Source organism: Chenopodium quinoa, unplaced genomic scaffold, assembly GCF_001683475.1.
Source record: "Chenopodium quinoa cultivar QQ74 unplaced genomic scaffold, ASM168347v1, whole genome shotgun sequence".
Taxonomy (NCBI): domain Eukaryota; kingdom Viridiplantae; phylum Streptophyta; class Magnoliopsida; order Caryophyllales; family Amaranthaceae; genus Chenopodium; species Chenopodium quinoa.
Genome location: NW_018744055.1, coordinates 34,391 through 61,582, shown reverse-complemented (window position 1 = coordinate 61,582; position 27,192 = coordinate 34,391). Strand labels below are relative to the sequence as shown.

At 40.9% G+C, this 27,192-nt stretch overlaps 1 protein-coding gene across 1 annotated transcript; it reads left to right on the top strand.

Annotated features, from left to right (window-relative positions):
- Positions 1-24,341: 24,341 nt before the first annotated feature.
- LOC110690627 (probable glucan 1,3-beta-glucosidase A) lies at positions 24,342-27,187 on the top strand. The gene is made up of 8 exons (XM_021867475.1): positions 24,342-24,753; positions 24,931-25,050; positions 25,175-25,372; positions 25,491-25,649; positions 25,761-25,930; positions 26,035-26,190; positions 26,305-26,657; positions 26,741-27,187. Exons 1-8 carry the CDS (start codon positions 24,535-24,537, stop codon positions 26,926-26,928), a joined length of 1,563 nt encoding a protein of 520 aa, XP_021723167.1. The 5' UTR covers positions 24,342-24,534; the 3' UTR covers positions 26,929-27,187.
- Positions 27,188-27,192: the final 5 nt, after the last annotated feature.

The following is a 27,192-nucleotide window of genomic DNA, read 5'->3' as shown; positions in this document are numbered from 1 at the left end:
CTAACTAGCATACCAAGGAACCCAAAAATATGTTGCAGAAAGGTAGATCAACCCCACCAGGGGCTGGGTGATCTGGCGCCGCTGAAAAGCCATCAGCGCCACTCATTTAGTCCTAGCGCCAGGCGCTGAGCTTGGCGCCAGGCGCTGAGCTTGGCGTCAGGCGCCAAGCCAAAATTGTGACGCCAATGCATAGGTCTTGGCGCCAGCACAGGGATTTCCTTAAATACCCCTTTCTTCTTCATTTGCTGCTTTGCTCGTCGCGATTTTGCTCGAAAAAAGTCTGAAAACTTCAATTGCTTGGTTCTTGCTCGTTTCTCAACCGAATTTGCTCAAATTTGTTGCAAATCAAAGCTCTTTTCATATATTTTCCCGAGCTATGTAAGTTTCCTTCAAACTCACATCGGTTTTCATGAATTTTTGGCATGTTCATTCACGAATTTCATGAAAATTCGAAATTTATAATGCTCAATTTGCTTTGTTTGTCAATTTTTATGCCATGAAATTGCTTGATTATGTTTATATATTGCTTTGGGAGTAATTTGAGACTTGTTTGACTCAATTTGGTGAAGAAATGAGCAATTTGCCATTGTTGGACCTCTTAAGGTCGTGAAGAACAATGTGACTCGTTCTTGATATTTTTGCTAGCAATTCTTGTCCAATTTGTCACAATAATTACTATAGTGTTTCAAGAAATTGTTTGATTGCTTGAAAAAATGTTGTTATGCTCAATTTGAATTTGTGCTCTGTTTTAGTACTACGTACTCTGTTTTTGCGAACATAGTATCATGCGGCTAGGCGAACCTTAGATACTATAGAACCTTAATTTATGATAATTTTGCACAATGTAGCATGGCTAGAAAGCGAGGCTCGGGTTCACGGTCCCGAAACACTAGACGGGAGCATGAGCCCGTAGAGGATGACGTCACGCCCTCCACTTCGCTTGGTCGACTTCCGGAGTGGGATGAGCGGACCCTGTTCTTCGCCCCTATCCACCACATTTCTGAGAGAGTGAGACAGGGCATCGCGCCCGGGAGGACACGACATCACGGCTCTGACTGTGATGGTTTGGGCGATTTGTACAGGATTTACATCGCCAGGGATCTTGAGACGAGACTCCTATGGGAGTCTTGCGGGCTAGCTACTCTGTTTGAGACCTCCGAGGCTATGGTCGCCTCCAGCGGGGGTCATCATGTAGTGCGCGCTTTGGTGGAGTTCTTTTGGGACACTGCCAACACCTTCCATTTCCCCTGGGGCGAGATGATGGTCACCCCTACGGACTTCAGTCTCATCACAGGACTGGAGTTCACCTCTGTGCCACTTCCGTTTGACAGCGAAATTGACGTCTTTTCTTTTGAGGTCGAGGAGCTGTTGGGGCCGATCGCTATTCGGGCCCGAGCTGAGGTCGAGACGACTCAGTTTAGTGCTAGAGGAATTCGCCGCTCGGCGCTGGCAGCGGTTCTTGATGACGATGCGACCACCCGAGAGCAGCGAGTGCGCATCTTTGTGCTGATGTTGTTGTCATGGACATTCCCCCCTGACAAGGGTAGTAGGGCATTGCTTTACTACCTCCCTGCTGTCCGTGATCTCCATCGGATCGGGACTTATGACTGGGCCAGCTTGGCCTATGCTGACTTTGTTCGTGTGCTGAGGAATTCGTGTCGACACCGACCCTTTGGGATGAACGTTGCTTTGTCTGCCTTTTGGAAGGTCGTAGAGGTAAACATTTATTCCCTATAAAGTTTAGCTCTACATATTAGTTTAGCATTTACTCATACTTTTAGCTCTTTGTAGATCTGGTTCTACGAGTATTTTCCTTTTGTTGCGCCGGCGAGACCATCGCCACGGGGATTTCCAGTGAGCGCCTCTTGGGGCGGCCACCATGTGGACATGTCCACTACACATGTCCGGAATCGGATCATCGCGGTACGACTTTTATTATTTATTTTGCTTTTTTGTGATGCTATAAGTATACCTTCGCCTGATTGATGTTTGTTGTAGGGTCCTGAGGTGGTGTACCGGCCGTGGGGCGGTTGGACAGTCCCTAGGTTAGCCGCATAGTATTCTGCTGAGCGTTACTATTTCTTGGGGACTTATGGAGCGGTCGCGTACTTAGGAGAGAGGGTTGCTAGACAGCATTCCTCTGATGTCTTCGTCGTTCCCACTCCTCCACCACGTCATATGTTTGATGACGCACGTTTGTCAAGCATGTCTGAGGGAGCTGGTACCCCTTGGTGGTCCTATGTGATCCTCGGGCGGTGCTACGCTTAGGAGCTACTACCTTTGTTAGCTCCAGCCCCCGTACCGGCTGAGGATGTGAGGGTAGGATTTTCAGTTCTTTACTTTCCACGAAGTAGCCCCCAAGTAATGTTTTACCGACTTTTTTGTCTTATCAGGACGGTGTTGCTGAGTTCGTGCCATCCCGTATTTCCATCCACTATCAGGGGATGTACGAGCCGATTGAAGAGATGATTTCTCCAGCTCCCGAGGGCGAGCGCTTCGTAGAGCGGTCGATTCCTCGCCACCAGACTCGAGTAAGCCTAGTTACCCACATTTTTTGTTTTTGTCCATATATCATGCATGTTTACTGACTTATTTTTCTGACAGTTTTCACGTGAGGTGGTTTCGGCGATGGCACGATGTATAGATGCCTTCCGGAGCGAGCTCGTCCGGATGAGGAACGCGACCACTTGCCGTCGGGATGACGTCACCCGAGAGGTAGTCTTTCTTTATATATTTCCTTGCATTACTGCTCAATTTTTCCCTGTTTCTGATTTAATTCTTTTTGCAGGGCCAGCCTATCGCTTCTCACACCCGCGCGAGACCTGAGGGGCGGAAGGATCCGGCGAGGTCCAGCTCGAGACGTCGTCGTACTTCGTCAGGGGGTAGAGGTGGTCGCTCCGAGGCTGCCCGTGCTGACGTTGCAGAGGGCTCGGGATCTTCTTCTGAGGGTGCTCATGCTGCACCGGTAGGAGAGGCTACCTCGGCTTTCAGAGGTGGTGGGATGTATGAGGTAGGCTCGTCATCGCAGCAGCCTCCGCAGCCTCAGCCTCAGGTTGATCCTGGGTGGAGTGATCCTATATTGAGTCTTCCTCCTCCTACGGAGACTGGAGCTGGAGATGGTGGAGAGGTGACTCCTCGTACGGCGCAATTTTATGATATGATGGGCCTACGTCCTCCAGCGTCGTAGTTTGTTCCTGTGTATATTTTATTTTGACTTTTTATAAAACTTTGCCTTAGACTCATTATTTATAGCCACATTTTGTATATTTATGCTATTATGAATTTATTTATTGTTATGCGTATGTTTGTGTGTGCAAGAGAAGTGTGAAAACAATTTTGCGCAAAAATTCCGTCATTTTATTATTCGATGGAGGGTATCCGACTCTCTCCCCCAAAAAGAAAAATAAAAAAGGAAAAAAGTCACATGAAATGTAGGGTGTTGGAATTTAAATAAAGTCCAAAAAGAAAGAATAATATAATAAAAAAATGATAGCTATTTTAATTAGTTAAGAAAAAGGATAAAAAAGAAGATGCTTAGGAAAGATAATCGGAGCCATAAAGTCATTAGTCGACTCAAGTTCAGTATTAAAAACACAGGTTAATCACGCGCGTGCTGTGACAAGTTAGCGCCAGCTGGCGCCACAATATGGCGCGTGGCGCCAGGCGCTACACTTAGCGTGTGGCGCCAAGCGTTGGCGGCTGGCCCCAATTACAGGATTTTGACGCCAATTGACGCTGATGCCATATTTCATTCTGATTAAAACTTCTCGTGATTTGTGCATAAATAGCCCCCTGCCCGACCGATTCTTTTTATAATTCCAGCGAATAAAATTATTCTTCTCTTTTAGAAATAATAACCATGTCTTTAGTCACCAAAACCTTCACCCAATATACTCATGAATGGTGTCGATCTCTTAATGCTAGGGAGAGAAAAGAATTAGATTTGTGTCACTTGGGGGGAATTTATGGCATCAAAGGGGTAGATCTTGACTTAGATTTCATACATACCGCTCTAGAATTTTGGAATATTGATACTCATTGCTTCAGAATAGGGTATGATGAGATTAGCCCTTTGCCGGAGGAATTTGGTGCTATCTTAGGCTTCCCTGCAATAGACCTTATAGCAATCCCTAGAGTAGATGCATATTATTATAAGGATTTTGAGCGCTTCTTTAATTTGAAAGAAAGGGATTTATCAATGGCAACATAGTTAATTTGAAAGAACTTGCACGCCATTATTTTGATAAACCTCTTTCTGAATCTTTTCATATATAAAGAAGAAGGGCGTTCCTGTTTTGCATGCTTAATCAATTTTTTCTTAGTAGTGGTAAAAATAATGAGGGCCAATCAATTATAACCACTGTTTTAGAACAAATTGAATCAGGGAGAAATCCAATGCCATTGATAGTTGGAGAGACTATGATTAGTCTGGATGAATTGAAAAGGGACCCAAAAGCACCTTTTTTTATTACAGGTAGAAAAATAATATTTTTAATTACAGAAATCAAAAAAATATATTTTTGTATTGTAATAATAATTTATTTGCATTGCAATTTTTTCACAGATGTGGCTAATGGAGAGGCTAGGATTAATAGCCCTCAGGACGATATTGAGAAGTATACTCCCAATTGCTTCGTGAGAAGGAAGAAGCGCATCCCTAAAATTGGGCGCCATGGGTGGAGAAAAGTCTTCGAATCACGTGATTTTGCTATTAAGTGGGTCGTCCCATGGTGGAAAATAGAAAGGATGGTTGGTGTTAACAAGCAACCTTTCTTCCGTCTTCCAAGCTTGTCTCGTGTTACTTATTATTACCCCTGCAGGGTAAAAAGACAATACGACTTGCTTCAGAATATTCCTTCCGGGGATCTTCGTCCTCCCTATGAGTACCCTGTATCTCAAGAAGTAGATAGATTCGATGCTTATTGGAGCGCTAGACCTTTATGGGAAGTGATTACCCAAAAGGTTCCTCCTTCTTTGCCCAATGATGTAAAGAAGTGGTTGCTGAAGAAATCTTCGAAAGATCAGGGTAGAACCGATGTGAAGAATCGTCTAGGTGACAGGGTGATTCCCGCCAAGGAACGCTTAGGTGCAAGAATTGAATTCAAAACACCTGCAATGCCTAGGAAGAAAGGTGCTACCAAAGATAAAGGGAAAAGGAAAGCTAACACCACAGATAAAAAGGCTTGGGTGGAAAAGAAGCATGGAGTGTTAGCTGAAGGGGAGACCATCTACTCCAAAATTGAATGTAGGTCCTCTAAAGGATGCCTACTAGCTAAAGTTATGGATGAGGAGGAGGAAGCAGACAAAAATTGGAAAAGAGCTAGAAAGGAAAAGAAAGATTAAGAGCATTGCTTAGCTTTAAATTTATTAGCCTTAGATTATTATTTTTATTTAAAGTTAATTTATTTAAGCTTTATTTAAATTCCATCTATAATGTAATTTTATTTTATTAATGAAATTTGAGCTTTTAATTAAATTATTTACTTTAAATTATTTTATTAAAGCAATGAAAATCGAAAAAAAATTAATTTTCCAGAAATTCTTCGAGTACGGAAGTCGAAAATTTTCCGAAAAAACACCGAACTTCGCCCAGAATTTATTTCCATATTGGCGCCACTTATTTGCAATTGGCGCCAATCATTGAAGTCTGGCGCCAGGCGCCAATATCATCGGCTGGCGCTGATGATTGTTGGCTGGCGCCATGTTCTTCTCTGCGACGCCGTTGATTCGCCGGTCTTCTGTCAAATTTTTACTTAATTCTGGAATGCGGGGATGTCGAAGAATAAAGTGGCCGCACCCGTAAAGGGTTGCCTACGTATCCTTTCTTAAGGAATCAGGCCGAACGTAGCTCTCTTGAGTATCCTACTCAAGTAATTATGGGTAGTATTTCTTAAGTTGGTCAAGATTTGTCATGTTTGAGAATTCATTGCTATCCATATTAGTTAATTTTGCTGCACCTCCTGACAGGATTGTTTTGACAATGTAGGGTCCAGACCAATTAGGTCTAAATTTACCCCTTGGATCTAAAACATTTTTCCTTAGTGCTTTTAACACTAAGTCTCCTACTTTGATATTTCTTGTCTTGACCTTATTAAAATTCCTAGCCATACGAGTCTGGTAACACTGAGTGTGATGTAGAGCTTCTAGTCGTTTTTCATCGAGTAGAATCAATTCTTCCTATCTTGCCCTAGTCCATTCGACTTCATCGAGTTTACTCTCTAGCGTAATGCGTAGAGATGGTATTTCTAGTTCGACAGGTTGTACGGCATCCATTCCATATACCAAGGAAAATGGTGTATTTCCTGTTGATGTACGGATTGACGTGCGATAACCCCACAATGCGAAGTGAAGCTTGTCAGGCCAATCCTTATAATTTTCCATCATTTTCTCGATGATAGTCTTTAAATTTTTATTAGTTGCCTCAACTGCTCCGTTTGCTTGAGGTCTATAAGGGGAAAAATGATGATGTTGAATGCCATATTTTTGTAGCAATTCTTCACATTAGGCTTGAAAGTGAGTTCTATTGTCACTTATCATTGCATGTGGGACTCCATATCGACAAATAATATTTCTTTCGATAAAGAGTGCTACATGTTTTGCAGTGAGTTTAGCGTACGATTGCGCTTCGACCCACTTTGTAAAGTAATCGATTGCTACTAGGATAAATTCGTGGCCTCCTGTTCCTAGGGGAATGATTTTGCTAATGATGTCAATTCCCCATGTAGAGAATGGCCATGGCGATGTGTAGGTGCAGAGCAAAGATGGAGGGACATGTTGTAAATTGGCATAAATTTGGCACTTAGGGCATCTTTTTACGTATTGATGACAATCCCTATTCATTGTAGTCCAATAATATCCTTCTCGCACTATTTTCTAGACTAACATTTTGCCATTTATATGTGTCCCACAGATTCCTTCGTGGACTATTCACATTGCTCTTTGTGCATCTTCCTTTCCTACGCATAGGAGAGCTCGACCTTTAGGTACCTTTTTATGTAGCTCGTTGTCTATGAGTACATATTGAGAAGCCAAAAGTCTTAATTCTCGCTTTGCTCTTTTGTCAGCATGAGGAGGGTATTCTCCATTGGTGACATAATTGAGTATGCCCGTGTACCATGGTTCTTCTTCTTCTTCTTCTTCTTCTTCTTCTTCTTCTTCTTCTTCTTCTTCTTCTTCTTCTTCTTCTTCTTCTTCTTCTTCTTCTTCTTCTTCTTCTTCTTCTTCTTCTTCTTCTTCTTCTTCTTCGTCGTCGTCTTCTATGGCCTGGATGTATGCTGGTTTGTGCCTTTTTTCAATAGTTAGAGGCATTTGCTCAATTTCCGTGGGAATCCTAACCATTGAGGCTAATCTTGCCAAGGCATCAGCAAATTGGTTTTCTTCTCTAGGTAGATATGTGTATTCTACCTTCTCTAACTGATTGGTAAGAGTTTCCAAATAGGTTTGGTAAGGGGCTAAGATTTCGCTCCTTACTTTCCACCTCTTAGATATCTGATTGATGATTAAAGAAGAGTCTCCGAATATCCTTAACTTCTTTAATCCCAATGCCAAAGCTGTTTCAAGGCCTACCACACATGCTTCATATTCAGCAGCATTGTTGGTAACGTCGAAATCAAGCTTTATGGAGATTGGAACATGCTCCTCTTTAGGTGATACTAGTAGTACTCCAACGCCACATCCCTTTTGGTTTGAGGCTCCGTCGAAATACAAGGTCCAAGTGTCATCTTCAGTAACCATTAGGTCTTCATCTGGAAATTCATTGTCTTGCATTGGCGTCGAGTCTTCTATTGGAAAATCTTCTAGAAAGTCTGAGACCACGGATCCTTTGATAGCTTTTTGTGGCATGAACCTCACATCAAACTGGGCTAGATTGACTATCCATCTTGAAATGCGTCCATTGAGTGTAGATTTCTCGAATAGATACTTGAGTGGATCTAATCGGGAGACTACGAAAACGGTATGCATCAACATGTAATGTCTTAACTTAGTTGTGGCCCACAATAAGGCGAGCACAACTTCTCGAGCGGTGTATAGCGTGCCTCGTATTCGAGCATCTTTTTGCTTAAGTAGTAAATTGCGTTCTCTTTGCCTTCTACTTCTTGTGCTAGCATAGCTCCCATTGTCTCTTTGGTAACCGTCAAATATAACCTAAGAGGTATTCCGGGGAGTGCTGGTGCTAATATGGGAGGATTTGCGAGATAAGCTTTGATCTTTTCAAAGGCTTTTTGACACTCGTCATCCCATATTATAGGTACATTCTTCTTGAGTTTTTTGAAGATTGGTTCACAAATCGTCGTCAGTTTTGATATGAACCTACTTATGTATTGTAACCGGCCAATAAATCCTCGAATCTGTTTCTCAGTCTTGGGCGGTGGCATGGACATGATTGCTTTGATCTTGGTTGGGTCTACCTCCATTCCTCTAGAGCTTATGACGTAACCCAAGAGCTTGCCTGAGGTGACTCCGAAAGCACACTTAGATGGATTCAACCTCATATTATTTTTTCTTAGACTTTCGAAAAATTTCCTTAAGGCTACTTGATGGCCTGGACGGTCTTTTGATTTTACAATCATGTCGTCGACATATACCTCGACTTCTTTGTGCATCATGTCATGTAGTAAGGCAGTTGCTGCACGTTGGTAAGTAGCACCCGCATTTTTCAACCCGAACGACATTACCGTGTAGCAGTAAGTGCCCCATTGTGTTATAAAGGTTGTTTTCTCCATGTCTTCTTCTGCCATGAGAATCTGGTTGTAACCTGCGTATCCATCCATAAACAAAAGAAGCGCGTGATTTGTCGTGTTATCTACTAGAATATCGATGTGTGGCAAAGGGAAGTCGTCCTTTGGACTTGCCTTATTTAGATCTCGATAGTCGACACACATCCTCACCCTTCCGTCTTTCTTCGGAACAGGGACGACGTTGGCGACCCATTTGGGGTATTTGGATACCTTGATAAAACCTGCGGTTATCTGTTTTTGAACTTCTTCTTTTATTTTAAGTGCTATGTCGGGTTTCATTCGACGTAACTTTTGTTTTACAGGTTTCATTCCTGGAATTAGTGGTATAGTGTGTTGAGCTATTTCTCTATTAATGCCTGGCATGTCTTCATATGACCAAGCAAATACATCGATAAATTCTTTAAGTAGGTTAATTAAGTCGATTCTTTCTTGCTTATTCAATGTTAATCCGATTTTAACTTCTCTTTTATGAGTTGAATCATTTGAGATGTCAACTGTTTCAGTTTCTTTAATTACCGGTGTTTTCTTTTCGAGTGTTTCCATTGCTTTAATAATTTCTTTGTCTTTTTCATCGTTAGCTAAGCAATGCTCGTCATCTTGGGTTAGGGAAGAACACAAGAAGTAAGGAGAATGAGAAATATTATTATACTCTGAGATCATTACATCAAAGAGTGATATGTCCTCAGGGACTAGATCACTAACTATCCTAGGAGAAGAACTAGGAGGGGGAGGTGTTACTACTAAAGACTTAGAAAACTCTAGAGGGAGAGACTCCGACTCAGACTCTGACTCAGACGACTCCTCAAACATCGGTCCCTGTCCTGTCGTGATTGATATCTTCCTTCCGCTTGGAGTAGTCACCTTGATAGTCTTGCGCCACCCTTGTAGTGATCCTTCAGCTGGAGTAATTAGCTTCGAGGGGTCGAAGCTTTCACTTTGTAGGACTGTTTGAATGAGCGAGGAGTTATCTTCTTCAAAAGTTGGCTCATTCTTTTCTCGCTCAAACAGTAATCCCATGACGTTAAAGTAAAAGCATGGGGGTGCTTTCTCCTTATGGACAGGAGTTGGGATTTCATAAGTGAAGTAGCAATCCAAGAAAATCTCGAATCCCGGTTGTCTTATGCCGTTTACAACAAATGGCTCGGGAAATTCATGGCATGGATAGTTCTCTCCTTCTTTTATGAACTGACCATTAAGCGTAAGAGGGTACTGATCCATTGGAATTGCTTTCTTTTGAATGCGAGCGTCCCTACGTGCTTTCAACTTTTCCTGGGCACGCTTTAGATCTTTCCGAGTCAGTTCAAAACCAAGTCCGAAAGTATCTAACTTAGGGAGGCCAGGTGACTCCAGCGGTTTTGCCATTCCTTTCTTCTTTCCTAAAGTCATCCCAGGAAAGTGTCCTTGTTTCTTCAGCATGGCGTTGACAATCATGTTGGAATGGGGGTCATGGCAAAGAGGGGTCCTTTCATCCTCCTGGATTAAGGAGACTTCTTCGTTAAAGCCCCATAAATCTTCATCATCTTCGTCGTGCTCTACATTAATGATTGGATTCTCTATGGATTTGATTCTCATGGGTGAAGCATCTATAGTGATTGGAATTCCCCCAACTATAGCTTTTACTTGTTGGTGGAGAGATGAATGGATGGCCTTTAGATCATGAAGCCAAGGGCGTCCCAACAATAAGTTGAATGAAGCTTTGATGTCCACTACTTGGAAAGTAGTAGCATGTTCTATTGCTCCTGCTGTTACATTTAGGGTAATTTTGCCAAGAGCTTGACGACGAGTATTATCGTAGGCTCTTATTCCTTGTGTGGACGGAGTTAAGTCTTCATCCCTTATGCCGAGCATCCTTGCAGTTCTAAGTGGACAGACATTGATGGCCGATCCATTGTCTACAAGAGTCATAGGAACATTCATCCTTTTGCAAACTACCGTGAGGTTTAATGCCTTGTAATGTTTGTCACCTTCTGGGGGTAAATCTTTGTCAGGAAAGGTGATCAAATTAATCGGACTAGGAAGGTCACTTGTGAGGAAGTTGGCTAGTCCCTCAGGAGTAGTGTTAGAATCTATCCCGATTTTATCCAAGGCATTCATTACAGCCAATGATATGTCGTGTTTTTTGTATATTATTTGGCTTATTTTTAGTTAGTTTTGTTAGTTTAGTTGAGTATTTGAGTCCGTTTTGGTGTAATTTGGTTTAGTTTCAATGATACAATGCTTTTATGGGTAGTTTCGTTGTTTTTGATGTATTTCAGGATTAACGGAGCTAATTTGGAGATTTTACGAAGTCACGAAGCTATGCCGAGGCCCACAAATATTAAATCATGTGTTCGAGACGAACTTGAGTGAAAATGAAGCAAAACGTTGATGAAATACTTGACAAATATGACATCTGTTCACTATTATGCTCATAACTTTTGGTATACAAATGATAATGGAGTGATTCAAATTGCATTGGAAAGTAGACTTGAAGACCTTTCCAACAATATATTACACGCCTCAAACGGAGCTCTGGATATAAAGTTATGACTGATTTAAGATGAGTGATACGCGCAGCAGAGCAGGCACGTCCGTGCCCATCATCAGGCACGTCCGTGCCTGGAAGACAGACTCAGCAGCGTTTTTATTTATAGAGAGGCACGTCCGTGCCTCCTGGGATCCTTGTGCGCCAAGCTTTTTGCCGACTTTCTTATCTTTTCTAGGGCTATTTATATACTAAGTGGTGTTTTATTATTTCATTAGTTTTATTCTAGTCTTTTATTTTTACGTTATTAAGAACTAGTTCTCTATCTTTATTTCATTTACTTTTGTAATTCAAGATTCAAGCTTTCTACCTTCAATTCAATTCAAGATTTGGTATTTATTTTTCATCCTTTGTTATTCAATTATGTTTTCATTATTTATTATTGTTTTTGTTTCTTTAATCATGTGTGAGTAGATTCTTTAATTCAAGATCTAGTGTAGCCCTATTATTATTGATGCATGAATTAAATCTTTAAATTCTTTAACAACTTTAACAATTGAATTGCTAAATTGATTGTGATTATGCCAATGCTAGGTTAGACGTAACTATAGTATTGCGATTATTCCATTGTTTTTATCACAGCGAGAGTTGGGTTTAAACGGATTTGAATAAATTAATTTAGGGTTTGATTCATAACAAGAGAGTAGTTGTGTTTGATAATTGGGAAGTTAGAGTAACGTGTTTAATGTCTTTAATATGCATGATACCATGAGAATAGGATTGATTGTATGTTAGGGAAGCCATTGATACTCGAGAGAGATCCTTGGTAATTATTAGGGTTTACTTTTCCCCGTTCGATTGAAATCGTATGTTAAGGGTAGAATTACAATTGCATCGATAATAGTTGTGGTGAAGCTAGATCTTGGATGTTTTTAATTGCTTGATTTAATCATCTTAATTAGCTTATTTTTGAATTTTTCCTAAATTTTAGATCCTTAGTTATTGATTATAATTGATTCTTGCTTAGTAGAAATTCGAGTCTATTTAATTATTTTTGAACCTTAGTCTCTTGGGATCTGACCCTTACTTGCCAGTCTACATTAGTATTGGTCTGTTAGGTTATTTTTGATAGGTACGCGACACGACTACCAACCAACCTGTGCTCTCGAGATGTTGCCAGAAGTTTCCACACATTCATCTCAACTTTTGTCTTCTTAAACTGTTTAACAATGTCATTGTCTTCGATGATAGGTATGGGAACTTGTTGTATGGTTGGTATAGGTTGTGTTGAAACGGGAGGTTGCATTATCCCAGATCTTGTGAGGACATCTATCGATGAATCTTCTTCACCCCAAATATCATCTGTGGTGTATGACACAAATGAAGGTTCTACTATGTCCTTTAGATAGACATCTTCTTCATCACTGTCCCAAACTCCATTAATGGTTGTATCCTCTTCTTGTTGAACTTGGACTAGTTTCTTTTCATCAATCATTTTCTGTACCAAATCCTTGAATTTGAAACAGTTTTATATAGTGTGACCCCCTGATTGATGATATTGACAGTAATATCTATCTGTCCTTTTTAATGACTCGAATGGTCTCGGTTTGAGAGGTTTGACCTCGCCACTCTCGGAGAGCATTTCGAACATTTGCGCATGTGGGATCCCAATCGGAGTGTAGATTTTATTGCTCTTCTTGGGTTTTTCAGTGACTTGTAAGGGAAAGTGCTTTGCCTCATAAGTCGTTCTCACTGGTGTGAATTCTCTTTTAGGCTCTTCTTTCGGAAGTGGAAGCTCATCATATTTCTTATGGAGTTTGTTCATAAATTTGAGAGCTTCGCGTAGTAGTTGCGATACCTTCCTCATAGACAGTGTGAGCAATTGTATATCTTCCTTATTTACCGGTTCTGGAAGGCTATCCTTGACATCGAAAAAGGTTTCCTTTTCTTTTTCTTTGACACAGATTTCTTTGACAGGTTTAATGAGAGATGAGGGGTCAACCTCGTTTTCTTCATCGGAGATAGCTAGGGTATGAGCGAGAGGTGCATTGTCAATACTTGGCTTCTTACTGACTGGGGGCAACGGCAGTTTGTTATTGTCGATTAGGTCTTGGATAGCTTCTTTAAGCTTCCAACAACTTTCAGTGAAATGGCCCCTACCTATGTGATACTTGCAGTGTGCATTGGGGTTCCTGTTAACCGACCTCTTCTCAACTGGTGGGTCCCCAAATGGTCCAATAGGAGTTATAAGATCTTTTGCATTTAATCGATCAAATGCGGTGGCATAACTCATGCCAATAGGAGTGAAGTTCCTCCTAAATGGTTTTTTCTGTCCTTGGTTGTTCATGGCAAGGACTTCTCCTAAATTAAAGGTGTTAACATTATTTGAGTGGGCGGTTTTGGAAGAAGAAGGATTGTCGTTCTTCTTTCCTTTCCAGCCACTGTTGGAGTTATTGTTGGCAGCTTTTGACTTAGCCAAGTCATCTTCAATATTGATCCCAATTCAATGTCATAAACGGCCTTGAAGGTATGAAGATTATTTTGATACTTGAGATGCTTGGAATATTTTTCTTGAAGATTTTTGATGAACAGTCTCACAGACTCTTTTTCACTTGGCACCTCAATCATTTTAGCCGAGGTTTCTCTCCATTTGTTAAAGAAAGAGGTGAAGCCTTCATTCTCTTTCTGCTTGAGGATTTCAAGTTCTCTATGGTTAGTCTCGATTTGAATGTTGCACTTGTACCTATCAACAAAAGCGTTTGCTATAGACTCCCAGGTAGAGGTCTTTTCTTTCTCGAGAGAAAAGAACCGTTGTTGGCAAACGGTCTCGAGATATAGTGAGAACAGAGAAGGGAAGACCTTCTTATTGATACCCTTGATACTCATTATTGTTTCAAATGCTCTTAAATGAAAGTAAGGGTTGTCAATTGCTCTGAATTTTGGGATGTCGTTGGCGCTGAACTTCTGCGGAAGAAGCTCTTTGTCCACCGAGACCCCTTGTGATGTAAGCTCTTGAAACTTGTAGTCGCTAGACAACTTGCTTAGACTCTCTTGCATGAGGTCCATCTGTTGTTGCTTCACGGGATCATCAATCTTGAGTGCAAGAAGCTTCAGTGTCTCAGTCGCAGTAGCTAGTTGGTTCTTAAGATCATTGACTTCTTCTTGTGTTGCCATTATAGTCTTAGCTTTTCTCTTGCGAGCTATGGGTTTGTCGAAAAGTTGGACTTGTACAAAGAGGTTATCTTTGATTAACCGTCCTTCCTTTCTTGACCACGCGCTGTAAATTAAACCATTTTGCGTTTTAATTACTTGACTCGAATCAACTTGACTTTATGGTTTATTTTAAGGAGGAAGAAGAAAGAAAAAGGAAAAAAAGTGTCTATTTTTTTGCAAAAATAATGTACATATTTTTAGGGAACTGAGTATAGTTTTTTTTTATTGGAGGATTAATATCCGACTTACCCCCTTAAAAAATGACGGAAAAAAACGCGCACACAAGACTCTCTTAAACATGGTCAAAGTATGTCTATTGGTGTGTGCGTTGAGTGTAAGTGACATGCTTGGACTCTTGTGTAAGACCATGGGACTTAGTGCCTAAACTCGATCATTGACTCAAATAAAAACTATTGACAACAAAATTTTAGCCGAATTAAACAGAAAACTGATTAATTAGACTCCAGGTGATGACTCGACCAATAATCCGAACTGTCGGCCAAGCGACAAGACTGGCGTCGCACTGTGAAGCTTGGCACCAGACAACATAGCTGTCGTCAGGCACTACACTCCATGATGTGGCGCTACAGCTCAGACCTTGGCGCCAATATTGGAGCTTCGATCTGGGACTGTTTTCGGTGTAATTAGTCAATCGGGGTATGCCTAAAGTCGTACTAGGTCAATTCCGATTGAAATATTAGACTTTATTGACTCAAATTAATTAATTATTAAATTAAATAGGCAAAGTTCATTAAGTCATCAATTTTTTAGTCTCAACACAAGTCAACAAATAGTTAAGAAAAGCATAGAATATATATGCACAACAAATAATGCACACTTAGTCAAGTAGGCACAATATGATGCAATGAGTTTGCAACCTAACCATGGCTCTAGTTCTCTAAAGTTCAGGATATGGTTTAGTTAAAAAGGGTCCATGGTTAATTGTCCGGATGCACCGCGCGGAAGCCTAACCGTGAAGGGTTGGCGCGAGTGGATGGGACACCGCGAGTTTTAGAAAAAACTCGCTTCCATGGTTTGGTGAATTCAAAAATCTCGGATGTACCCTTTGTTGCACGGAGCGTTCAATCGGGTAGATGGAGCATGAATTCCCAGAGGATTATGTCCATATGTAGAACACATATGGGTTTCAGAAAAGTGAGAAAAAATTCAATCAGGAAGTAGGATCGAGCAAACAATACGAAAAACCGGTCGAAATTCAAACGCATATTTCTGGCTCGGTATTGGGGGAAATTGGCGCCAGCAATCAGAGACTGGCGCCAAATTTTAACTGTAGCGCCTGGCGCCAATACTGGCGTCTGGCGCTACAACTAAAACACTGGCGCCAAGCTCTGGCCCCTGACGCTACTTCCCACATGCCTCAGCAGCTTTCTGTGCTCGATAAAATTTTCCAGTTTCGCGCGGTGTTATTTCACTCCTAGTCGTGAAAGATGTTTCTCAAATTTCCTACGTGTAAAATCCTATGTTTTTAACTCATTACGGATGGTCTTTCCAATGAGATATTTTTTATGCATATGACAATAATGTTAATCAAAATTACGCACATGAAATACTTAGAACTTCTCGAGTCTCATCCACTCATTCTAAATCATTTCCGAAACAAATTCAGGAATTAAAATAGAAATCCTCCCCAGTGGAGTCGCCAAAAAACTGTAGGGAATAATTTCAAGCCTTTAAATCCCACTAGCTTGAACCCCACTATGATCATACACTAAATTACGGTGGCGTCCAAAAGGGAAGAAGATAGAGCAAAAGAGTCGGCAACAAGTTTTTTAGGAACTTGTAAACCGTTCACAGGATGAAGGTTACACCCCTTAACGATCCAAGAGATCGTCAACTCCATAAGGTCTTGAACCAAATAAGGGTTCGGGGATGAAGGTACAAATCCAACCTAAAAGAGATTGAACCTGCCCTAATAATAGGCCTCTACTTTATTCTGATCATATTTATGTGCGCTTTCTGATTAACATGCAATCAATAGGATTAACCCTAAACCTGTTTATCTATGTTGGTTGAATATTAATGCACAAATAAATCTATTATTGGCGATCACTTGAATTATAATCAAATTAACCCTAACAAGATTATTAATTATCTTATTAAGCGTGATTACAAGTACCAATTCCCTTTAAACATGCATAAAAGGCGTGATCAAGCAATGAATAAAATATCAAGCAACGTGATAAATAATCATGAATAATAAAAATATAATCATCATCAAAATAATAATTATAATAATAATATTCATAATCATGTTAAAGCATAATAAAATAGCAAGATCCTAGGCATGATACTAACAAGATTAATAACAAACCCTAGCATGTCACTAAGCAATAAAAATCAAATCTTTAGCCCTAACATGATACTAACAACCATAAATATTAGGAAGAACGTAGGAAGTATCGTAACAATCATATTTAATATTAAAAATACCCTAGACATGATACTAGGAATATCATAATAACAATGTAAACATGATTTCTACATCATAACATCAATTAAAACCATTAAAGTACTTACTTTTATGCCTCGTACCTCTTTCTAATTACAAAATACACACGTTAGTAACTTCAAGGAAAATAATAATCAAACAATTAAATTAAATAATTGAAATAGAGATTTGGGACCAAACCCTCAGAAATTAAAACCTTTCACGTCTAGGGCGAAGGCAACTTCGAATATGGCTAGGTGTTTCTAGATCTTGTGAATGCAAAATTTTGTATATGAAAACAAAGTTTAGAGAAAAAAGATAAATGAATTCTAATTAAAACTGATTGTAGATCATGAGAATTGGTGAATGATTAAGAGAGAACTAGTGAATTAATGATTGCGAATGAAAATTGATTGTAGGTGTATGTAGATGATTGATGATTGAAAACGGAGTTTTTAATACGATATTTATAGAGAAAATCAGCCAAAAGATAAATTAAACAAAACAGAGTCTGACGCATAAAAAACAGAGCTGGCGCCAACCCTGGCTAGCTGGCGCCAGGCACCAACACTAGCGCCAAGTGCCAGGCCTGGGGTCAGACGCCAAGCTTAAATTTAACGCAATTTCGAAAATCAGATAAGTTTTCCGTACTGGAGAATAAAATCATATAATTTCCTCGAAAATGCTATTTGATTTTGATTAAAACTCTGAAAAGTCAACAAAAGTCAATTTATCAATGCTAATTGAATTAGGAATGAAAAGAAGATTATAGAAGACTAAAACCATTCCTAATTACATTAGGAATGATAAATCATATTAGGCCCTCCCCTAGATCATTGGGCCGTATATAAAGCTCAAACCGGGCCCAGTTTAGTAAATTGGCCATAACTTACTCAATATTCATCGGAATTGGGCTTATAATATATCGTTGGAAAGATCTTTGCAAGCCCCATCCAACTACACTATTGGACCCATATCATGGACCAACCAAACTGGATTGGCTATTTTCTTAAAATAAGTTTTCAAAAACAGAGATAAGAGAAAAGAAAATAAAACTTTCCGTAACACTAGACCTTCCACACTTTCGCTTCATTCGATTATGATTCGACGCAAAATGTACTCATCACTGGGTTTGGTTTTGGGGAGACACAAATAGGTGTCTACAGAGTCCAGTGCGGCATCAGCCCCAGCTGTGAAAGAGGCGGGTTGAACTGAAGCTTGGACTTCAGCCTCCTTCATCTCAGCATCCTCGGCCTGGAGGCGGGCCAGCAAATCGACCTCAACCTGACTAGCTTGCTGCATATGAGGATCCTTGGGGTCTTCACCCCAAATCTCGCATTGATACCAGTCCAAATCAAGCGCAGCATGGAGAGCCAGTCTCCGAGCCAGCCCATAGCCGTTGAGGTAGGCTGTCGAATACTCCTCCTAGGTGTAAACCCTGAGGGCTAGCTGAGCCTCAGCATCGGCCAACTTCTTCTGCACCTCTTCCAAGGCTTTCTGGGAGGACTCCCGCTGCTCCTTCAACTGAGCCTCGGCATCAGCAAGCCTTTGCTCAGTCTGCTCAGCCTTGTCTCGGGCCTGGGAAAGATGTTCCTCCTGGTTATTTAGCTGAACCTCCAGGCTGGTGTTGCTTTGCCGCTGAGACTCTAGCTGGACCCCGACCTCGACCAGCTCGTTCTCCTTCCTTTTGCAGGCTTGGCGGTGTTGATTGGCGTCAGCCTCCAAGATCTTGATCTTCTGCCGAGATATTTCTTCTCGGGGTAGCACTTAAGATTGAACCTCAGCGACGATTTTGTGCTGGATTTTGGCTTTGAGGCTGGGGACGTCAACCGCGCCGAAAGATTTGAGCAGGGCCTTACCCTCATCTATTTGAGGCAAGAAATATTTCTCCATTTCAGCACAGAAAGTGTTGAAGGAGTCGATCACGACCTTATCCCTGTGCTCGGCTTTCTCCTGCTTCAGCTGGGCAAGCTTTGCCTCTGTCTCAGCGATGTCTACCCTCCCCTGGAGCGTGTCAATCATCTCACGGGTCAGGGTATGGTTGTAGACAACCTGCAGAACCGAGATTAAATCTAAGTTCAATAAAGTTACAAGTAAATTGAAACCGCCGAAGGTGAAGAATCTTGTTACATACCTGCATCAGCAGCCTCTGGTTGTCTCGGGCGGGATCTGGTACTGAGGGACCGGGTTCAGCAATCCCGGCGGTTGCCCAAACAGACCACTCTCGGACTTGCTCCATTTCAGATAATTCGGAGCAACCGCCGAAGTAAGCCTCAACGCTTTCTTTGTGCCTCCCCCAAATTTCGGCTCTAACGCCAACTGGGATAGAGCACTTCTTAGCTGAGAACCCCATGTCCCCAGACTGGAAAGACTTGAAATAGGGGAACAAAGTTGATGGTACCTCATCCATTTTTTTGGGCTCAGTCGTTGTCCCTCCTTCAACATGGGCCACTTCAGTCTGGACCCCTTCAGCTTCCCCGAGAGGTTGACTCGTCAAGGCGTCAACCTCTCGCTGGATCTCAGCAGTGAAGCCCCTAGGGGCCTCGTCTTCAGTAGTAGCTACCTCATCGGCTACTTCAATAACCTCGACTTCAGGGAGCTCAGCAGCACTCCCTTTGTTGGAAACCGCTTCGAGAACCCCCTCCTTTGGATCAGGAGTTCGCTGGTCCACCTCCATGTCATCAATGGGAGGAGGTGGTGGAGGGGTCCTCGGCGGTGATGGAATTGGCCGCGGTGGCTGAGTCGGGGGCGGAGGACCCCCTATACCTCTTGGAACCCTGCCTCGGCCAGCAGCAGGTTCCCTTATTACAACGCTAGGCATCGGCCGACCAGCAACAGGTTCCCTTATTACAACGCCAGGCATCGGCCTCAGCGTGAAGTCTCCCGGACCCATAACAGCTGGGCCCGTCCTCCTTCTCTTCCTTTGTTCAAGAGGTTGGTCGTCCATATTGTCAGAATCCGAAGAGTCGAGTTCTGAAAGGTCGTCTGACGACTGGGGAGCCTTCCCTTCTCTCTTTTTGCCCTCTTCCTCATACTGCAGAAGTGGGGGAGCAAGAAGGGATCAGTAAAGAAAGAAAGAAAAGAAAGAAAAAATAAAAAGCAAAGTGCTGAAGGCCTTACCGAAGTCCTCGGCTGAGCCTCGGCAGCACCAGAGGTCCCTTCACCCCTTTCCAGGGAGTTGATGGCTCAGGTCACTTCCGCAGCGGCTTAAGCGGCGAGCACTTCTTCGGCTAGCAAGGGCCTCAAAGGATCCTGCTTCTCCCACCAAGGCTTCTGCTTCAGATAATCTGCAACAGCCTCGATCTGAAGGCCCGTTGAGTGTAAGTGCAGCGGACGGTCCTTCAGAGCAGTAATCGCCAGAGCTCGGTCTAAGATGACCTTTTCAGCGTTCACTCCTAGTTGATCGTAGTCGATTTCGGAGGTAGCCTCGCTCAACTCTAAAAGAAGAAGGTGAAGGTTAGCCTTAAGGTATAGACAAAACAAATGAAGCAATAACAAAATAAAGTCCTCGGCCCCAGCCGAAGGTACTTACCGCCTCTATGCTTTCGACTGAGGCCGACAACTGCCAACATCTTCTCTTGAAAGACGTAATGGTTATCTGGAAGCCATCGGGTTGGGATGAACTTCATTCGGCCGGTCCCCCCAGGATTTTTCTGCTTCCCGAAGAAGCTCATCTGCTCATAGCTGGGGTGGCGAGCGGCATCAGGCGGGGTCTTCGGGGCCCAAATCCTGCATGTTCAGATCGGGCCTGGAGAGGTAACGGGGGGCCCCAAAAAAATAGGGGTGCTCCGGATCAGCGGAAGCCCTTACCCAGATCCACTGGCCTCTCCAGTCCTTATCCGAAGAATCGTTCGGCCACATAGTCAAGTATTGTGGATGGCTCTCGATTCGCCACCAGCCGGCCCCATGGTGACCGTATACGCTCTGGGTGTTCTGCACCAGCTGGTGCATCCTTCGGAAACAGTGCAAGTTCGATTCAACAACAAAAAATCGGCATACCCAAAGATATGTCATCACCCGCCGAATACTGTCGGGCGTCAACTGGCACAGGGAGATCCTGTACTTTATCAAAATGTCCCTGACGAAGGGATCTAAGGGGAACCGAAGCCCGTACTGTAGTTGTCGAGTATATACCCCCACATACCCAGGGGGAGGGCGATGAATTCTGTTAGTCAGCGAAGGCATTCGGCATCAATACCCATCTTCCTCAAAGATGCCATAGTGCAACTCAATCTGTTCGGCAAACCGATAAGCTTCGGCGTGCCTAACCCACCAGTAATAAGGGGTATTGTCCCTCATGGCTCTCTGGGCTTCGACATTTTTCCATTCAACGTGCCCAGGTAGCAAATCCCAAAGCACAGGAGGCATATCTTCCTCCTGTTCAGCAACCTCAGCCTCGGCACCTTGCTGAGGGGCAGCAGCGTTCAAGGGGACGGCCGGAATCCCCCTTTCTGGGTCTTCCTCGACGCATTCCCCGTTCCATACGTCGGCGCGGTCCCTAGGTTCCCTGGCCTGACCTCGTCTTCTAGTCCGGCGACCTCTTAAGCGAGCCATTGGTGAATTCGTGAGAAAGGAAGTTGGGAAAAGAGGAATTCTTTTGAAAAACTAAGAAAATCAAGGGAAATTCGAAGAAAATTACCTTTATGAGAATCGAAACTCGCCGATTCAGTTAGTCGGAGCAACGGGTTTGAGCGTCAAACTTTGATTTCGGGTGTGGAGTGAAGTTGCAAAGTGGAAGCGATAGTTTTTCAGAGAATTCGAGAGTGAATTGGTGAAGAAATAAGGAGAGAAATAGCGAATTTGGCCTTATATTTCCAGAAAATGGGAATTTCGAAAGTCAGAGTGCTTAGATTTTCTTAAATGCCTCCTTAAGTAACCGTTAAACACTCTCTCTCTCTTAATTAACCGCCCATTATCCACTCAACTTCCCCACTAATTATCCTAATTACAGTTATTTAGTTAATGACTGTTTAAAATTTAAATCTTTCGATTTAATTAAATCATTTACTTCCCTCCATTTTTATTGGATTCAAACCTGACCAGTCATCCTTCCAAATCGGGTCTGGGGGCCAAGTTGTTTGGGTCCAATTAAGCCAATTGGGCCTAGTCATTAAATGATTCAATATTCCAAGGTCAAGGCCCAAGCCTCCATTAAGCCAAGTCAACATGAAGTCAAGCGGCCCAAATTGTCATGGTCAGCCCATGACTAGGTCTGGCCCATCCATCCTCCTCTCTTTGTCATGCTAAGGTATAAAAGCCTTCACTTGCACCATTTATCATTCATTCACAATTAAAGCCTCAAGCATTAACTCTCTTGCATAGCTTTTCTCTCAAAACACTGTTTGACTTCGGCATTGGAGGGGTCTTCCTCGGATCCACCCCCGAGGCCAGTTTAAGTGTGTTTGCTGTGCAGGAAACCTTCGGCCTAGCATCATTTGGACCGGCCAGTCTTCATCCGCTTCATTGGACCTTTGGCAAGGTCCCATTGTTTTCACCCGAAACATTTATTAATATAATAAATTACAAAAGGCAATTAAACATTTACATTTTCAAACAATGTGAATGAAATATAAGGAGGAAGTACTTTCTTAGTGTGCCAGTACAGTGTCGACGGATGCAAATGATACGCAAACAATTTGTCGTGTAAAAGACTCTCAGAAAGGTCAGAACTTAAAAGTGTTATTTGGGTTGGTCAATTACCTTAACATGGCATATTGGCATGTGTCTGCATGAGTGCATGACTGCATTTTCTACATCAAATAAAGGCAATTGACCTTGGGCCCCCTTGGATAGCCTCACATAGCATGTGGCCCGGCCCAAACAAAACAACTTAGATATTTACCTCTTGGCACTATTTGCCATCGATCTAAATATCTAATACTCTCTCCGTTTTTAAATACTTGCTCCAATTCTCAATGCGCGGAGTTATAGGATAAAGTGGGGAAAATAATAAAATATGGAGGTAGTGGGGTTAGTGGAAGAATAATAAATTACAAAAATCAAAAGTAGTGGAGATAATTGGAGGAGAGAAAATATGAAATTCATAAAATATGATTCATGGTGGATCGTCTAGGTGAGAGAAATTAATTAAATATTGTAAAAGCTTTCCAAATAAAAAAAATGAAGCAAGTACTTAAAAACGGTCAGAAATGAAAAGTGGAGCAAGTATTTAAAAAAGCAGAGAGTAATGTCTATAATGAAAAATATTTTTTCTTATATTTATTTCAATCGTCATAATAGAATTTAGGGTTCTACAAATTGAGTTATTATAAAAAGAGTATCACTTGTCAAACTTGAAATAAGACTCAAGAAATCAAGAACATACAATTTTTATTTTTATTTATTTTTTTTTTTTTATCAATCAATGGTACAACATGAAATTTTAGTATCCGAAAATACAATAAGATTATTTAAGTAAGGAAAATGCTCACGATCACACTATAAAATAATGTTCGGTTTCAAAATAAAATAATGTTTGTTAGGAAGTACTATAATACTATATACTACGTGTTTCATAAATTATCATCACCTCAAATTAAACTGCCTCTATAGTCTATCCATGATATTTGCAATTGCAACTTTGCAAATATGTGACTGTGAATTGTGATAGAGGTAAAGTGGTGATGCACTTACTTGTCCCCATCCATTTGGTTATGCATGCGTCAACTCTAAGCAACAACAAGAGTACCAACTTGCATGTATATATATTCGTAACGCGGAATTTCCTTAGAATTTTGTATTTCTAGATGGTCTTATTCATGAATTAGGCTGGTCAAATAACGTGTCCTAATTATTATATCAGTATTTCACAATTATCTTCTAATCATCTAGACATCAAGCAATGACCTAATTATAAACTAGCATATTATTTACAATTTCATAATGATCTTCTATTCATCTAGACATCAAGCACGTCTAGCATATACAATTCTAGACATCAAGCAATAATCTAAATTCTAAACTAGCATTTTATATACAATGCAAGTACATCTGTTGTCTTCCGTTTCCTTACGAACATTTATAATAGTTTATATTTTTCATTTTTCACAAACGAAGGTTATAGCTTGATGATTATTTTCACTAATGTACCACTAAATCAATTCAAGTATAATAACTTGATTAATATCTTAATATATACTCGTATAATTTTTTTGGTCCTTTAATTTATACATAACCCTAGTGAATTTAAATTGTACATTGTCTTTCTTTACCATTTAATTCACTAAAATCATCACTAAAACAAAATTACTCTATACAATTCGTTTTTAAAGTTCCTCAATACGTAATTGAAAGGTGATTGTCTTATAAAACGATCAAAATAAAAAGATCGACTTTTTAGAGACAGTTGATAGTAGAGTCTCATACCTTGCAATATTCAAACTAACACAAAAGTCAAACCTTAAACGTTGGGATAGGAATGAAGTTTATACTTAATGCAGGCAGTCAAATGTCTATATGATTAGAAAAAGTCAACTTTGCAATACCAAATTATTTCTACACGACTGCGCGCGTTGGCAATTCATGTTCACCAGATAATCCCTTCATTCTGATTCCTTCCTATAATCATACTTCATACACAATATAAATAGAAATACTCCTTAAAATCATAATCAAATAACCAAAATCTTTCATTAAAAAAAATAAATAAAAAAATACAGGGGAAATAAATAATGAAGACTGGTGCTAAATTCGCTTTGTTATGTTCATTGTTAGTAGGAATTTGTTGTATACAAAGCTTGATAATAGGGTGCCAAGCTGGTAGGGTTGATTTAAAACTTTCAATAAACCCGGTTTTTAAAGTTAAGGCAGTTAATCTTGGAGGATGGCTTCTTACTGAAGGATGGATTAAACCTTCACTTTTTGATGGCATTCCTAACAAAGACTTACTGGTTTGTTTCTCTTTCGCTCTTTTTATAACTTATATTTTGTCCGAGATTAGTAGTCACATATTCTATTTTAGAATGTCTGGGAAATAAACAATGCTATTTTTGTATTGGATTTTTAGCCAATTTTTCATATTTTTTCTAAGACTACATTTAATTTATTTAGTACTTGTAAATATACAGGATGGAACACAAATTCAGTTAAAATCAGTGACAATTGGAAAGTATGTATGCGCTGAGAATGGTGGAGGGAACATTTTAGTTGCTAACAGAGTTTCTGCATCAGGTTGGGAAACCTTTAAGGTAAGCTACACTGTCTAAAAATTCGCTTAGTTTAATTTGTTTCAAACTGAATGTGCTAATCAGAAGTTTGCCTACTTACTATTGTAAGCTAGCTGTAACAATTTTTATTTTTTTTTGTATGTAGTTATGGAGAATCGACGAAAATACGTTCAATTTCCGGGTGTTCAGCAATCAGTTTGCAGGAGTGCAGGCAGGTGGAGGCAGTCCTACAGTAGTTACAGTAGCTACCACCCCTGGAGCTTCTGAAACATTTAAGATTGTCAGGAATTCTAATGATAAAAATCGTGTTCGAATTCAAGCCCCTAATGGCCTATTTTTGCAGGTTTAACTCTTACCTTTTCTGGCTAGAACAACATTTGCAAGTTTCATTACGAGTAAATTCACTGAATTTGGTAGTTTGCTGAGATTGAACCGTTTTTAATTTGAATGAACTCTTGCAGGCAAAGACACAGGATCAGGTCACTGCAGATTATGCAGGGGATGGTGGATGGGGAGATGATAACCCATCTGTTTTTGTGATGAATATAGTAGGAACCTTACAAGGCGAATTTCAAGTTACTAATGGTTATGGCCCCGAAAAAGCCCCAGAGGTTATGAAGGTAAGAAACATATACTTAACCACTTGTAATATGTTGCTTTATATATAACCAGCTTCTCTAGCTGAAAATTTGAACATTCTGACAGAAATAAGAATATGTTCATTATATCAGGAACACTGGAACACTTTCATTGTTGAGGACGATTTCAGGTTCATTTCTCAGAATGGACTCAATGCTGTCAGAATTCCTGTAGGATGGTGGATAGCCAGTGACCCGACACCCCCTAAGCCTTTTGTGGGAGGGTCATTGCAGGCCTTGGACAACGCCTTCACTTGGGCACAGTATGTCTTTTTTCATATTTTTCCCTTCTATGTTCTGTTCACAATGACTTACTAATTTGTGAATTAGGGACTTATGGTGTTATTTGCGTGTGTCGAACCTGCAGAAAATATGGTATCCAGGTTATAATTGACCTGCATGCAGCACCCGGTTCACAAAATGGAAATGAACACAGTGGGACTAGAGATGGATCTCTTGAATGGGGAAAAACTGATGCTACTGTACAGCAGAGTGTTGCTGTTATCGACTTCTTAGCTTCCAGGTACTTGATCAGAACTAGAAGCTTCAGATCCTTACATTATAATTTCCACTTTTGAAATTCTGTTTACATATACATATAGCCGTTGTCTGACTGCACAATCTCATTTGAATTCAGATACGCAAAAAAGTCTAACCTGCTGGCAATTGAGCTGATCAATGAGCCTGTAGCGCCTGCTGTGACTTTGGACACATTGAAGAGCTACTATCAGCAAGGATATGATACAGTGCGCAAGTACTCTTCAAGCGCGTATGTTATAATGTCCAATCGTTTAGGACCTATAGATGCAAGGGAGTTGTTTCCCGTTGCCAGTGGAAAGCAATTAACAGTAGTCGATGTCCATTATTACAACCTCTTCTCCAGCATATTCGATAACATGAGTGTCCAACAGAACATAGACTTCATCAACAACAACAGGTCTTCAGATTTGAGTTACATTACAACCTCTGATGGCCCCCTTACTTTTGTTGGTAAGTACTTATTATGTAGCACCTAATACATTTTCCGAAATTTGACACTAATAATTAATTTAAATTTTGTTTAAATACTACAGGAGAATGGGTTGCTGAGTGGCAGGTGAACGGAGCAACAAAGGAGGATTTACAAAACTTTGGAAAAGCACAACTTCAAGTGTACGGCCGTGCCACCTTTGGATGGGCTTACTGGACTTACAAGAATGTAAACAATCATTGGAGTCTTCAATGGATGATTCAAAATGGTTACATCACACTAACCAATTAGTAGTATCATCGGCTATCCTTGGATACGAATGAAGATCATCCGTTACCTCAGCTTTATGGAATTACGACTTTGGTAATATTATTGTAACAATATGATATGATGTAAACTTAAGCCCTTTTATTTTTCAATATATATAACAATCAAAATACTACTCGTATCAAGTATACGAATTTAAGCACGTGATTGAAGTGGACAGTTTTATAAATCAACAAGAGAAGATAAATGAAAAATTCTATAATTCCAAGTTGGGCATTTTTAATCTTC